This window comes from Styela clava, chromosome 14 (genome assembly GCF_964204865.1).
Source record: "Styela clava chromosome 14, kaStyClav1.hap1.2, whole genome shotgun sequence".
In the NCBI taxonomy this organism is placed as follows: domain Eukaryota; kingdom Metazoa; phylum Chordata; class Ascidiacea; order Stolidobranchia; family Styelidae; genus Styela; species Styela clava.
The window spans coordinates 10,327,452-10,342,051 of NC_135263.1; the positions used below are offsets into that span (position 1 = coordinate 10,327,452).

Sequence of the window (14,600 nt, forward strand, 5' to 3'; positions counted from 1 at the left end):
CTGGTTAATAACAATATACATACTTGTTGGGCTTTTATCGTCTTGCTAGTTGGTTTGATTTGTTGCTATCTGTGGAGAAAGAGAAAAAGTAATAATTGTAGAGATGTGTTTGATTGAAGTTACAAAAAAAATTTCAGTACAGCAACACTGACTCAAACTCTACAGTTTTTGTATAAAACGTTACTTACAGAAAAATCAATTTATCATCGTTGTTACAAATTTATGATTGCAAGACCTAGAATCCTCGATATTTCCCGATTTCTTAAATTTTAAAGTTGTCCAATATATTTAAAATAGCACATTCTATTAATGCAGTATGTCCTATTCGAATGGTAAACGGGCAATGTATCATTTCCCCACTTCACACACTTAGTAAAATGCCTACAATGCACTTACACACTTTAGTCTCAAGTTTCGTTTTAAATTTTGTACATACTTGTTTTGTATATTATAAATAGTCTGCTTGAAGACTGTAGCAAAAACGGATGATAATATATGTTGATTTATTTGTAAAGATACTTCCACATAATTACACCAATATATTCCAATCTCATTCAAAAGATATGAAACTGGACGACTCACTACTTTTATATTTAGCAATGTATTATATGTATGGAACTAGGAAGCGAGTAGATACTCAATTAAAAGCTTTTATCGCTGTTCGAAACTTCAGAGTCTTAATTCACAGACCCGCGGGGAGTACATAATTATGTTTCTAAACGCCATAAATGAAATGGTAATTAGAAACCCAACCAAACATTTCAATCTTTACAATTTGTGAAAATCCGAATTCCACGGGTTCATATATTGTGGTAAAGTGCAGATGGGTGTGTATTGGTTGCCAAGGCATGCTACATAATGGCGAAAGCCTCTTTTGTACTTAAACACGATATGGGAATTCTATTACAATCACACTATACCTTCTTCTTTTTTGTTATAAGAATCCGCTACAAAACAAGTCAATCAATGGGTTGCGTTGCTATGGCCAACTTGATTTTCAAAGACAGCTTATGTTTAGGATTATTCTTAAAAGCTGAATATCTGAATCTATATTTTCTTTGCATTTAGAAAGATTTTTTCATAGAAAATTTGTGTACGATTTTGTTGCAAAAATATAGAAAAGCAATCTTGTGTGTTCTTTTTAAAAAGATTCGTGGATTATTAATATTACAACAGATGCTTCTTCAAATTATGTTTACCTGCCAGTTTCGATGTAACTACTTTCATCACAGCGTAGAAAGATGGAACTGAAACTCACTCAGTTATTTTTTCTCAATTTCGATTTGGTTCACTCTTTTAATGAGATTAATTTACTCAATATACCTAACGTTCATCATAAATCAAATAACTAAAAGACAATAGATACATTTTATTCTTTCAACTGGCCACTTTTGCTTTAGTTCGCGAAAGACGACATTCCAGCACACGGATTTTAAACAAGTAGAAGCAATACCAAGTTTTGTACCATCCATACTTTGATAGATGATATGATTTGAATGAAATAATTAATCAATTTAAAAAATAATTATAATATGAAGGTTAATAGAAATTTTTTTATGAACTTGTAAAAATTTATAACACTCAAGATATGAAAAGCACTTTTTATAAAAAAATATGTGTGGCTACTGGAACTAAAATGTTTTTAAATATTTATCCTTTGTATTCAAATGGAATTTTATCTTAATGGTGTCAAGGTATCTGGTCAAGTTAATATTGACCGACACATATTCATTTTGATTTTTTTTTAAATAGCAAAGCAATTTAACTAATTTACTTCTAATAATATACAATCCAATCGAAGAAATTAATTAACGAAGACAAGGGATTGTAAATATGGAACAGGAAGGTATTTAATAAAGTAGCTTTATTTTATTAATTTAAGTAACATTTAAATGAGCCTACTTTGATAATAAATGGAAACGGGATGAAATACTATTATTAAAAGCGAAAACATACTTCATTGTAATATTCCGTTTTATTTTTTATATCAGTTTGCCGCAATAAAAAAACATTTCAGTATGTAATGATATTTTTGTAGTTTATTTATCCTCATAATTCAAATAATTATTTCATGAGAAATTATGGCATTTTTTTTTGTCTGTTTCACCATTTTTGTCGTTTTGTACTTGTTTTAACCTAAATTTGTTGTTTTGCTTAAATAATTCACATAAATTATGCTTGTTTGTTACATGATTAAAAGAAACCTTTGTTTTCCGTGGCACATCAACATGCATATGGTCACGATAATAACAAAAATGTGTAAGTCATAATTATCGGTTTAGATTAAAATATAAAAAGCTCTCAGCTGCAATCTATTTGCAAAAAAATCAACAACAAAAAATAACCAGTCTCATTGGCATTTCTTTCGTCACAATAGTCTCAAGTTAAACCATATTAATTATCGTTAGCATCGAACAAATGCAACAATGTACATATCACATTTTATCTCCTTTTTATGCGTTTTTGCTCCGATCTGATAAATCTGAGGAAGCAGACTGGTGCGCAGTATAACATAAATTGATAACTAACTATTGTATCAAAAACTCCAAATCGTCAAAAAGAGACTTACAAACTTAGATTATTAGCGTGTCGTTATGTTCTTAGAACATTGCAATGACAAGCAATGCAACTTGCTTTGTGCTGTATCCGCAGACTCACGTAAAATTTACGTTCCTGATTAAACTTGAAGTATCAATGAAGTTTTTATTTTCAATAATTCTTATTTATATATATCTTGCTGTTTTTGTTAAGTTTTTTAATTAGTAATATGTATGATTGCAATTTTTGAAACCAGGAGTGGATGGAATGCTATTAACAGAAGCAAAAATATACATCACCGTAATATCCCGTTCTGTTCTTTATACCAATTTGCCTGAATCAAAAACATTACAATATGAAATAATATTCCCTGCAGTCATTTTATCTATTTAATTTAAAAAATTATTTCATTAGAAATTATGTCAAAATTTTTGTCAGATTTTGCCTTTACACGGCTTTGTCTCAACTTGTTACAATTTGAATTTCGGTCATTCGGCTTGTTATATATTGTATCATAATTATAACACTTCAGTAATTAGACATTTTTTCATCTTTAGTCTAAAATCAAAAGTTCGCTCGAAAAATGCTTGTTTTTCATCTGATTGAAAGTAATCTTTGCTTTGTGTGGCATATCAACATGCATTCAATATGCCTTACTCATCATATTCTTGAACAAAAATTGCAATGCCCAGAAATGCAATTCGTTTTGTAGGCTACTGTATCCGCAGATCTGCTCCTGATAAAACTTGAAAATATTATTGAATGAATGAATTTATTTTCAATAATTTTTATTTATTTTTCATGCTGTGTTTGTTAAATTTTCTAATCAGTAATATGTATAATTGCCATTTTTTGGAACCTGGTTGTAACAAAACACTTTTTTATTTTGTTAAGCGACAGATCCGCCAGCGTATGTACCACCACATACAGTGCCAGTCGCTACTGCACCAGTCGTTGCCGCACCAGTCGCATACCCACCTACAGTTGCACCAGTCGCTTATGCACCAGGTATAATTTTTCCCAAAGTGTTAGTTTGATTTTCATATTTTGCTATTCTATTGACTGCAATCGTACGATGAGTGCCATTGGGTGCCAAATACCATGCCCTGTTAGACCAATGATGACTTTTTACGAGAAATACTTCAATATCCTTGGGATTTCACTAATGTTCACTTAAGTTATATTGTAAAGTCTTCACCATCGAAACAGAAAATTTTTTCTTTATAAAGAATTTGCAAACCTCATGCTCAATTGGAATTGATTCAAATGCGAGTGCATGATTTTTAGAACGTACATTTGGATGATTTTTGTCTTGCATTCTATATACCTTGGTTTTGTACTTGTCGAAATCAAATGAACGTTTTCCCAACGATTGCTCTCCTTTCAATGACCACATGACATTGCAATACACACCGGTCAGTGGTATAGGCACAGTTGAATACAAAAAGCAATATACCAACGAGAAACAATTTTAGTCCTAAGACCATTCCATTGGGAGTGATAATACCTGTTAAATCTTTATTTAATTGAGTTGTTTTTGAGGTTTCTCTGCAAACAGAAGTGTTAATTTACTTTTGTACATTTCTTATTGTGTGAAGGTCGTATATTATGTTACGTTCTACATAATATATGTTGCTATTGTGTAGAGCATCCAGCAAAACAAAACAACTCATTTTCTCTAAAGATGCGTCTGAAATTTCTTTTAAACGAATCTCTTGCAAAATCGATAAAGGTGGTAAACTGATATGTTTTCCGCTTTTCACAACTTGTATGCCGCAATACACGATGTGTTATAAGCCCTATATATGTGTTGAGAATAATGAAAATGGTGCAAATATTAAATATACATTTTGAAGTCTGGAAACTGTGATCTTGTCACATTAAAATTAAAATTCGAGATTTCGATGGTCTACTTGAAGAGATTTTGTTTACGTAACTGTAAACTTCAATCACAGATACCATAACGTTCTCATCATGTGTATATATATATGAAAGAATATTACCATTTCACTGATATTTTAATTGACGCACTCTCATGTTCAGCTACTGTTCCATATGTTCAGCAGCAACCACCACCGCCGCCGGCTGCTGGACCTACAATCGTGGTCAATCAATCTGCTTCGTCATCAAATCAACAACAGCAGCAGCAACAGCAACAACAAGAACAAATATTAAGTGGGAGGCAGTTACTTCGTAAGGGGTTATGCCCCACTTGCAAGTATGCTGTGTGTATTATCTTATTTAGATAACGTTGTTCATGCATCTAACTAACTCAGTTGTATAATCACATCCTTTTCAGATGTGTACAAATGAAATGGATCTGTGTTATATATACTATGTCTGAGCCAAGTTTTTTCATCAAAATACATTACTTACGATAAATGACGTATGATATTGTCTTTGAAATTATGTGGGGTTCTCGTCTTCAGAATCTAAATTGGACAGATCACGTTATTGTTACAGGTTCTAAACTTTTGTATTCTCTCCACGTGATTAAAAAAGTTTCTTCTCTCAAATCCAACAACTGACCTTTTTATATCGGTTTTGTTTATTGTACTAAAAGGTTAAATTACATGTTATTACTGTGCACAGCGTTGATCTATTGATCGTTATGCTGAATTTTTATTGTTCGCTGTCGAAACAAAAATCTCTTCTCCCTTCAATTAAGGACCAATCTCGTTCAAATTTCCATGAGTATAAGATGGAGGTGTCTCATGTTCGGCATATCTTTTGTATATATTATTTGTATTAGACTGGGCTTGTTGTATTCTATTAATGTAACTCGGCAAGATAGTGCTCAATAAACGATCATGGCAATCGTACACCCTGGTGGATATGCATTCGACTTGTTCTCTTGATATTATTTATTATTACATTTTAGAATCGGGCAACTTAAAAACCATTTTACCCTAAAGGGTATATGTTGGGCTGTTATCCTTTTTCCTATCGGCCTTATCTGCTGTTACTTGTGGAGAAAGAAGAAATGCAACAGTTGTGGAGAAGTTTATGGGTAAATTTATAACGAAACCGAGTAAAAGTGCGAACGACAAATGAACAGTATTATGACCACGTCGATTCGAATATATTTGATTTTATACAAAATAGAACATAATATAAAAAACGACAGTGTTACCATTTTTTCATTTTTATGTTTTTTGTACTGTTTATTTATTATTCATAAATAAAACAAGCACGCAAATTATACAAGTGAACTCAATAGTCTATTAGCGAATATCGAGCGAGAGACAAGTTATAGTGTTACCAACTTCACTATTCGAATATCCTTCAAGATATCGACAAGATCCTCCTTCCCAATCAAGAACATAGTCATTTAAATAAGTTGGTCATCGTCTGCTACGTTGAGGTCTTGTACAAACAGGAGATCATCAAATTTCTTCTAAAACCAACTTCTCTGCATATTGAAACATCTTTTTAGGTTTGCATTTATCGCCATCTCTCTTTTTCCAAATACGCTCAAGGTTACATAGAAAACAGCTTAAGCCTTAAGGTGTTCTTAATTGTCCATCTTCTAACTAGAACTTGAACATAGTCACCTGGTTGTAGAAGAGATTTTAAGAATTATACTTGCGATCATAATAACTCTTGGTCTTCATTTGCGTATGCTATATCCTTTTACTAAATCCTTGAGGTAATTTTATACTCCTATCTACGATATTTTCGGTTAATAAACGCTCCTCTTTATCCTCGTCGTCAAATGTTGCATTTATTTATTATTCGTGAATGAAGCAAGCATGCAAATTATACAAGTTAACTTAAAAGTATATCCATCGAGATACAAGTTACTTCAAGAATCTCCACAGGGACAAGCGATTGACGATGACGACATAACTCTTGATCAACATCTAGCGGTGATCCACCAAACTTTTGCATGCGTTAATGGACACGGCAGTTTCAATATTATGTTGTTGTTCTCGTTATTCTTCTCCTTCGTCATGATGAAATCGCTTTTCTCTTCGAATACTATACCAATTGCTTTGAAATTTTTAGTGTTTAAAGATTGATTGTTTTGCCAAAAGGCTATTACTTTTATTTATTTCAAAAATTTCTGTGGACTTCAAGAGATTCGTTTTTATGTGTCAGAATAAAAAATAGCGACACCTTGTGATGTGTCCATATATTTGAGCATAGGTCTCTCGTTTCTTGTTCTGATCTATTCACTAGTTTCGTGAAAGAATTTTCCATCTTTTTATTCACATTCAATGTAATGTTATAGTATTCTTTACACATCAAACCAATTAGTCCAGTGGTGACACAATATAGACAAAAATGTTAATGAATTTCCACGATACAGAAAATTAATCGTTTAATACGAATGCGTGATTTTTGTTTTCAGCTTTTTTTTATAGATTTTTGAACATTATTACGTACAGATGCGCACAGTTAGAAGTAGGATGGTCATGTGGAGATAGATATTCATTAGAGATTTTCAAAGAGTCACAAGATCACAGATAAACCTCGCATTTCCCGCTTCAACTGAATTTCTCAAAGCCAAGATGCTTCGGCCGTAAAAAGAAGTTTGGGGGATTTGAAGGTGACCTAGCCACTCCTGGGTTACTATGAGAAGTGTTAAACGACGTGCAGGGATAGAAAAAGTACTACCTGGAGCCAGCGATAAACTTGAAACGGTTTGACTTTAAAGCGAATGTAGATTACTGTAAACAGCCCTCTCAATCGTTATCGGCCTGGAGATTCAATCGTTTGAAAACGCACTTCAGCTTCCTTTTCCTGTTCGGGACGAGTTAGCACGCGAGAAATATATTCGAAAAAGAAAAATCTCAAACTATATAATGGTAACTCTAGTACAACTAGAATGAATTTGCGAAACGATGTGGCCTCAAAACTCTTGACTCATTCCACTGTGGTTTATATCTTGCTACCCATAAAGCTCCGAGACCGTACGTTACTTTCAAATATATGTAAATTCACAATTTGTGCTAATAGCGTGACATACGATTTTTGAATAGCGTCGCTCGCTCAGGCGTTTGGGGAAATGCGTGCAGTACAATGCGCCCTACGAGTCGCCCACTCAGCATTTCTCGTACGAAAATCCGAATCTACGACGCTGCACTATTGAAGAACAGAGAAGAGCAACATCGCTGAGAGCTCAATAGAACATTGGAATGAAATAGGCCTACTTCTTTGTTGAACAGGTATGGGAGAAAGATAACGTTCTTTTCGGAATCCTTTCCACTGGGTCTTTTAAATCAAGCCGTTGAGACCCAAATGGCCATCTATTCAGGAAATTTTTTTATGCCTGATATCAAATGGGAAAATGAATATATTTTAAATATATTTGGCAATTTGTGTTAAAATGAATGAGAAGCGCTCAACGTTCACGCCACTCTTGAGGCTATTTTCAGCTCCCAGATCGCCGCCTACTTATATTCTATAATGAACAATTTTGCTTATATATTTGAAAAATTTGATTCGAAATGTGGTAGTTTCAATTCAAAATTTACCCGTAAGTTGCTGCAATAAATCACATATACATTACAGAGTACAACAAATATGTTTCTCTGTAAAACGTTAAAGGCCGCCTATTCAAGTTGTGCTTGTAATTGTCGTTACAATTTTACGTCGATTTCATCTACCTATCTTTCGTATGGGATATGGGTTACTCGGTTGATGAGGTGAGACACAAATACTATTTCAATTTTCGTGTAAAAATTCTCCATGAAAGTCCCTACTTCGATAACAGACAACGACAAACATTTTCATTCTTTCTTTCATCAAAAAGTGCTTATGAAAATTCTGATTTGTTTTATTTAGCGAACATGTGAGTTAAATAAATAGAATGTGAATTTGGACTGCAATACATAGTTGGTACAATTTCTTTACTATCGGGAAAATACGCAAAATTTCCGCTGTCGCATAGGAATCACTGATAAATCGTTTCTTTGTAACAAGTGGTCCGAAATTGCATTGCAATGCCTACCGCTATATATCATCATAATTGTGTCGCGAGAACAAAATGTTGCGACGTATTGATCACGGCGCGCGATGGTTTTTGTTATGTTGCCACCGACTTTCGTGGATTCGGCAGAGACCGGAAATTACGTATAGCGACGGATCGTGTCTAGCGAACGCAGCCTTGTCTGTTGCTACTGCGACAACGCTCGCTCTCGAACTTAGTTCAGATTTTATCTGCTGTTGCAAGGAGCGAAGATATCGCCTTATATAGACTCGAGTTTAGGAGAAATTTTGGCGTCCGGATTGAAAAGTAAAAACTAAAGGCAGCAGCGTGATATATTTAACAATGAACGCAATCGTAAGAGATCGATTTTACTTAACTTCAACGGCAACATAAAAAGTGTGGTTTTAAGGTAAGGCCGAGTATATTCGTATTTAGTGATACTTAATTAGGAGCATGAAACACAAGAAAGATGATTATTTGAATAGTATATTATTCAAAGCGCATTCAGGTGTGTCACAAGGGTTGAAAACTTCGCATTTTTCATTTAGTAATAGAAACACTGGAAATCCGATAAACGAGAAATGTAATACTCAGAGCGCTTTCGCATAATAAATACTTAAATAAGAAAGTCGATTTTTTCGAAGCCAGTGGACTATCTATTTCTTTGAATTTGACTAAATGTGGAGTTTTCTTTAAAAAAACATTCGGTTCGCCGCCTCACCATAATTGTGGAGTATTTCATATGCACATAATTTTTTTATCTCCAGAAAAAGGGCCAAAAAAACGATATAACTGGAGGATTGTTTATGGCAAAAATGACTTGGACTGAAGTGGATAGTGTCGATACGGAGGAAATCATGATACAATTTCCTCTTGTGTAAAATATGCCTGATGTTATAAATATATATACTGTTTCTTTTAGTTTTTATACTTCAAACCGTACGTCAGCATACCAATTGCTTTAAACCACAACCTTTGTTTCGCATTTCACTCCGACGCCCACTGATTTTTGACGGCCGTATGCATATGCTATACTTCCTGGTATTACCGTACACGTCGACGTATGAGAGGTGATGCCTTTTTGTAAGTGAGATTTACAAATTAGCCGCCTAACTGGATCAGACTGGTTATATCCAGTTTTTTTTAAATAAGTCGAAACTAGCAAGATGATTAATAACCATGCAATGTTACTTTTATTGTTTAAAATCGTAGCATGTAAGGATAAATTACCTACGGACTAGACTTGCATTGAACAAGGCCAAAGTTTTAAAATTTAGTCGGAAATACTTCTTTAATTATAATAAATAGTCAATAGTCAATAAATTCACAGGCTTGATTCTTGTCCTGTGGTATAAAAAAGTGCGGAGATACCCTTCGATCCCAAAACACACTTTCAAAAAGATGCACGCGTGTAGTCGAAAGAAACACCCAAACATTATCTGAGAAATATCGTTGCATATCAGAGTCGCGAAGAGCAGGGTTTTCATCAGTATTTCATGTGCGTTCTAAGATTAAAATATATTATTTTATAAGTCATATATAATTTTTGTAGATCGCTTTGTGTGTATATATAATAGTTCTGATTTGCATCACGATCGTGCTGATGATTTTTTTCGTGCGATTCCGCAGATGCAGGCGTTCGCAGCCGAGTAAGCCCGCTGAACATTCGTTCAATGTTTTGATTGTCGCTTCGTTTCCGGGTCCTGCGACCAACCCACGCCGAGCGCTCATCTTGATTTATTCTCTTTCTTTTCTCTTCGCGACAGTTTCGCCCTATCACTTCCTATCCCGCTCCTCCGCCCGTCACAAATTCGTTCTGTTTGTGCACGAAAGAAAGACGATGATGCGACTCAGCGATGCCACATCAAGGAAATAATTGCAGGCGGCGAGCGGTAGGGTAATACTGCACATTTTGTTCTTATAATCAAAAATATCAAACTCCTTATTAGCAATTTGTAGCCGGAAGATAACAGCCAACTATATGTGTCACTCCCGAACGGAGTGGAATGCTTGCGTACTAATAAGCAGTGTATATAAACTATATTAAATTAAGTTATTTGTGTCATATGCTTACATTTTCATATTTTAAATTTTTATTTTAAATACCTGTGTTTCATCTGTGCAAATGGTGTACTCGGCCAATCTGTTTACACGGAGTTGCTTCCTACTGTATTTTTCCTACTATATTTTCTTCTAGATATATATATATATATAATTCAGATTATGGCAATGAGCATATCAAATGCGTCTCAATAAACTCTCTATCATTCGTGAGACATTCAGTAATAGTTATATTGCGGCGGATGTTGTCAAATGAACGATTATTATCTATTTCAAACTAATTGTAATTATTGTATTTTGTCTTGAATATTACTACATTCGGTCATTTGCGTATGAACTTTAAGAAGGAAAACTCCATATTATGTGAACGATGTCATTGAAGAAAATACTGTAATACAGTTAAAATAACTGTGAGGATCTCACTTTTTAGTCTAGATTCATCAGAAATAGGAATGTCTAGAAAAAAATTTCATGGAGCAAACAGAACCGAAGAATTACCTTATTAATTAACTTATTGTATTTAACCCAATCCAATGCCTTCATTAAAGGTAATAGCAGTATTAATTTGTTGGGAGGCAATGAATCACACATCTTCCACGAAAATTTAAAGCATCGTTCTAACAATTTCTCTTCTAATTCTAGAAGTTATTTGACAAAATATTGTTGTTTGATGTTGCCAGTAATGGTTTAATTCACCTTGGGAAACCAAATACCAGGTTCAAGATGTGGCTTCATTTAAAAATAGTTAAGAAGTTACGAGCGTTGGCGATTAAAGTTACTGAATTTTTTTTTCTAATGAACATTAATGTATGAACGCACATAGAAGCTGACGTGTACGAGGAATTGCGAACTGGTGACGGCCTACGGTGACGTCACGTCATGCGGAAATAGCCCACAGGTGACCGACTTTTTCGAGCAGGTATTATCGCTTGAAATTTTGACACAGCGCGCTGATTGCCGAAGTCTGTTTGGCTCGATGAAGTAAAGATTAAGAAAGATAATTTATATTGAATATACTAATATTTTAACGTTCATTAGAGCATTGTCTACTTTTTTTAAACTATACTGAACTGAATGTTTGGTTAAAGTGCAGATTTTTGAAGTTCAAAATCTTGGTCAGATTTCTGGTGGATAGATCTTTTGTCTGCCTGAAGTAAAACAAGGTTTGAGTAAAGTATAACAGATTAGAAAACGCCGTCATCGTGCTTCTATTTTGGAACCATGCCAACCATTGTCATATATAGATTTGAATGAATAATAATCTTCATGATTTTATCCGACACTTCCTGGCGATATAAGCGAACGGTAGGTGAAGAGGTTGCGCGCGCCTTGTCCATTGTTATCATTATGACGTAAGCCACACTGCAAAAATCACTAATTTATGCGCGAAGCGCTCAGTGTATGTCTTTACATGTCATTTCTATAATCATGGGTAATGAATAGTCCGTATTTTGATGATCTTGGCTAGAATCTCGTTTCCGTAATAGAGGAGATGGCAATCAGCTGGCTCATTGGGGCAAAATAATTTTATTGAATCTTTAGTATATATTAGTACACATAGTGTGGTACTCGGGCTGTAAAACAATTCATTATACAATGACTACGACGAATATCGTTCATTAGCACATTGGATATGGTTTGATTAGTCATAGTTTCCTCCTTACGTCGTGACTTGTGCTGTGATCTGTTCTTAACATGCAGATTCCGAAGTTGTCGCAAAGACGTCACGATTCGTGGCAAGCTGTCGGTGAGATTTAGATGTCGACGTTTTATATATCCGCATATATCGATAAATGCTTCTACGACAATCCATAGGTCTTGAAAACAGTATAGGGCAGTTTCGTCAAACTCTTTGCCCGATGGGAGGAGGTTAGATTTCCGTGTTTACGAAAGTCTTGTTTGTTTTAATAATAAATACGGAACTGCTGGCGAGGCTATTATCGCCTGTTCACTAATGTCGAAATGGCAGAATGACCATTGTTTGTTGAATATTTTATAATATGAAAAGTTAGATTAGATAAAGTTTCAGGCATGACGCAGATATGGTAAAATATCACGATGTTAATTCCAGTGAATAAGTGTACTAGATTTTAGACAGTTGTCAGTAGATTTTGATTTTGTTTGTTTTATAAAAGTTAATTATGAAGATACATAAAATAGATTGATAATCTTAAACAAGCATAAACTTGCTGTTGTAATTTGACTCACCTAGTCGAGACACATGAGAACGGTGATATGAAGGTTATACCTCGAGGTCACCCAGGACAACTATGCCAGGTACACAATAGGGTGGTAACCTGCCGGCATCCTGTCGTGTTCCGTACATGCGAGGCGATGAACTCGTATAATTCCCGTCATTAGGTGCTATATTGTCGTCAGTTGTTCTCTGAAAATCATAGTGATCTAGTCTCGTAGTTTATACAGCTTTTAGTATATTTATTTTTTTCAGATGTTAAATTGCACTGCGCTGTGCAAGTATGACACTTGTATCTGATTTCCATATATCCCAAGATTTAATGATAGACCAACTTAAATTGAGATCTCCAGGGCATGTGTGGTATGCTCGTGTTAATAAATGATATGTGTAGGGTGCTGAGGTATTTAAATGATTCATTGTTTCATTGCTATTCTCGAGCATGAAAATGATATTATGATGTCATTTTCGCGCCATGACGTCACCTGTTATGTTCTTTTTTCACTTTCAACTAATGGCTAACATCTGACCGAGATTGCGCTACCCTATGTAGTGCTAGCGAAAATTGAATTTCCTTCAATTTCACATACATTTTGAGGATCCCTCCTCCTGACGTAGATTGCAATATAGCCAGGGTTACCACATCGTGCTTATTTCTAAGAAAAGTGCTTATTTTTGAGTTACGTGCCTGTTTTGTCCTGGAAACATGGATGACCCGTCCATGTTTTACGTACAAAGCTTCCGTGGAAACATGGGACAATGTTTATCATTAACGCGTATTCGCTGCGTTACTATTGTGAGCTATGAATTATCCGCGTTCCACCGTGACCTCATGTCTCGGACATGCTAACTCTCAGCGCAAACTTTTTCTGTTAACGGTAGGGTTTGCGGCCACAAGAAATTTGCAAAAATCATTGCGGGAAATCAAAGTATGGAGACTTCACAGAGCAGTGTGTCCCCCTTCTAGAGGCGTTTACCCCCTTGTTTATCATTCCAATGGTAATTAGAGTGTTACTTTGATTGGCAGATTCCTTATTCCATTGTGTTCAAACAATTTATGCTCAACAAAATGAAAACAACCTGTGAAATAACTTTATCAAGCAATGAAAATAGGAAGAACGGGGAGTTTTCTTGTAAAGTTAAACGTAAAATCAGTTTTGTGCCCCTCTTGGTGGGCCACGCGCTCCCGGTTGGGAGGTTGGGAACCACTGCTTCAGAGGTTGCGTGTGGCTGTGACTTCGCGCCATTTCCATGGCTTTCTTGTTCGAAGCGACTTTTAATAAAAAAAAAAGCGTGGATAAAAAATTGGCAGTGCGGAAGACACTCGTGTATGATTTCTTTTTCATTCTCATACTGCGTTTCTGCCGTTGTTAAGTACCCCCCACTTTTAAATATAACCTTTGACACCCGTGCTTATTTTTGGTTGTAGGTAGATGGTAACCCTGAATCCAGGGGTGTCAAACTCGTGAGTCTTCGTGGGCCGCATTGCGTTTTGGGAATTGCGCATAGGGCCACAAACAGTTTTTTATTTATTTTGATAATGCATACTTTGGGCATATAGGTTTAGTTTGTGACCAATATTGCGATGCAATTGAACAGCTGAGTGAAGTTTTGTTATTTTCTTAAATTTCGAATGCCATTTACATATTAATTTTTGCATTTTACTATTATTGCAATTTACTTTATTTATTACAAAAAATCATAAATTTTTATGTACAACTATCCAAAACATTTTTGAATAAAGTTTTGATAAGGAAAGAATAATACATACAGTAAAATGACTTAATCTAAATATTTAGACCTAGAATTTACAAAAATACTACAGAATAAACTCAATGTTTTACATATGTCCTGACGTTTGGCATCTCTTAT

The 14,600-nt window shown here is 34.7% G+C and overlaps 1 protein-coding gene across 2 annotated transcripts; it reads left to right on the forward strand.

The window, feature by feature from the left end:
* The first annotated feature begins 1,725 nt into the window (after nucleotides 1-1,725).
* LOC120341544 (uncharacterized) lies at nucleotides 1,726-6,835 on the forward strand. 2 transcript variants are annotated; one of them, XM_039410076.2, is made up of 4 exons: nucleotides 1,726-1,846; nucleotides 3,433-3,546; nucleotides 4,582-4,756; nucleotides 5,420-6,209. In XM_039410076.2, the coding sequence occupies exons 1-4, from the start codon at nucleotides 1,834-1,836 to the stop codon at nucleotides 5,550-5,552; spliced, it is 435 nt and encodes a 144-aa protein (XP_039266010.2). In that variant the 5' UTR covers nucleotides 1,726-1,833; the 3' UTR covers nucleotides 5,553-6,209. The 2 variants fall into 2 exon arrangements, with proteins under 2 accessions (XP_039266010.2, XP_077976297.1); XM_078120171.1 differs by having other exon boundaries at nucleotides 1,737-1,846; nucleotides 3,439-3,546; nucleotides 5,420-6,835.
* Nucleotides 6,836-14,600: the final 7,765 nt, after the last annotated feature.

Excerpts from the sequence above, each read along its gene's own strand:
- LOC120341544 (XM_039410076.2), top strand. Across the intron at positions 3,547-4,581 it reads ACCAGTCGCTTATGCACCAG|CTACTGTTCCATATGTTCAG; the intron begins GTATAATTTTTC and ends TCTCATGTTCAG. Across the intron at positions 4,757-5,419 it reads GGGTTATGCCCCACTTGCAA|AATCGGGCAACTTAAAAACC; the intron begins GTATGCTGTGTG and ends ATTACATTTTAG.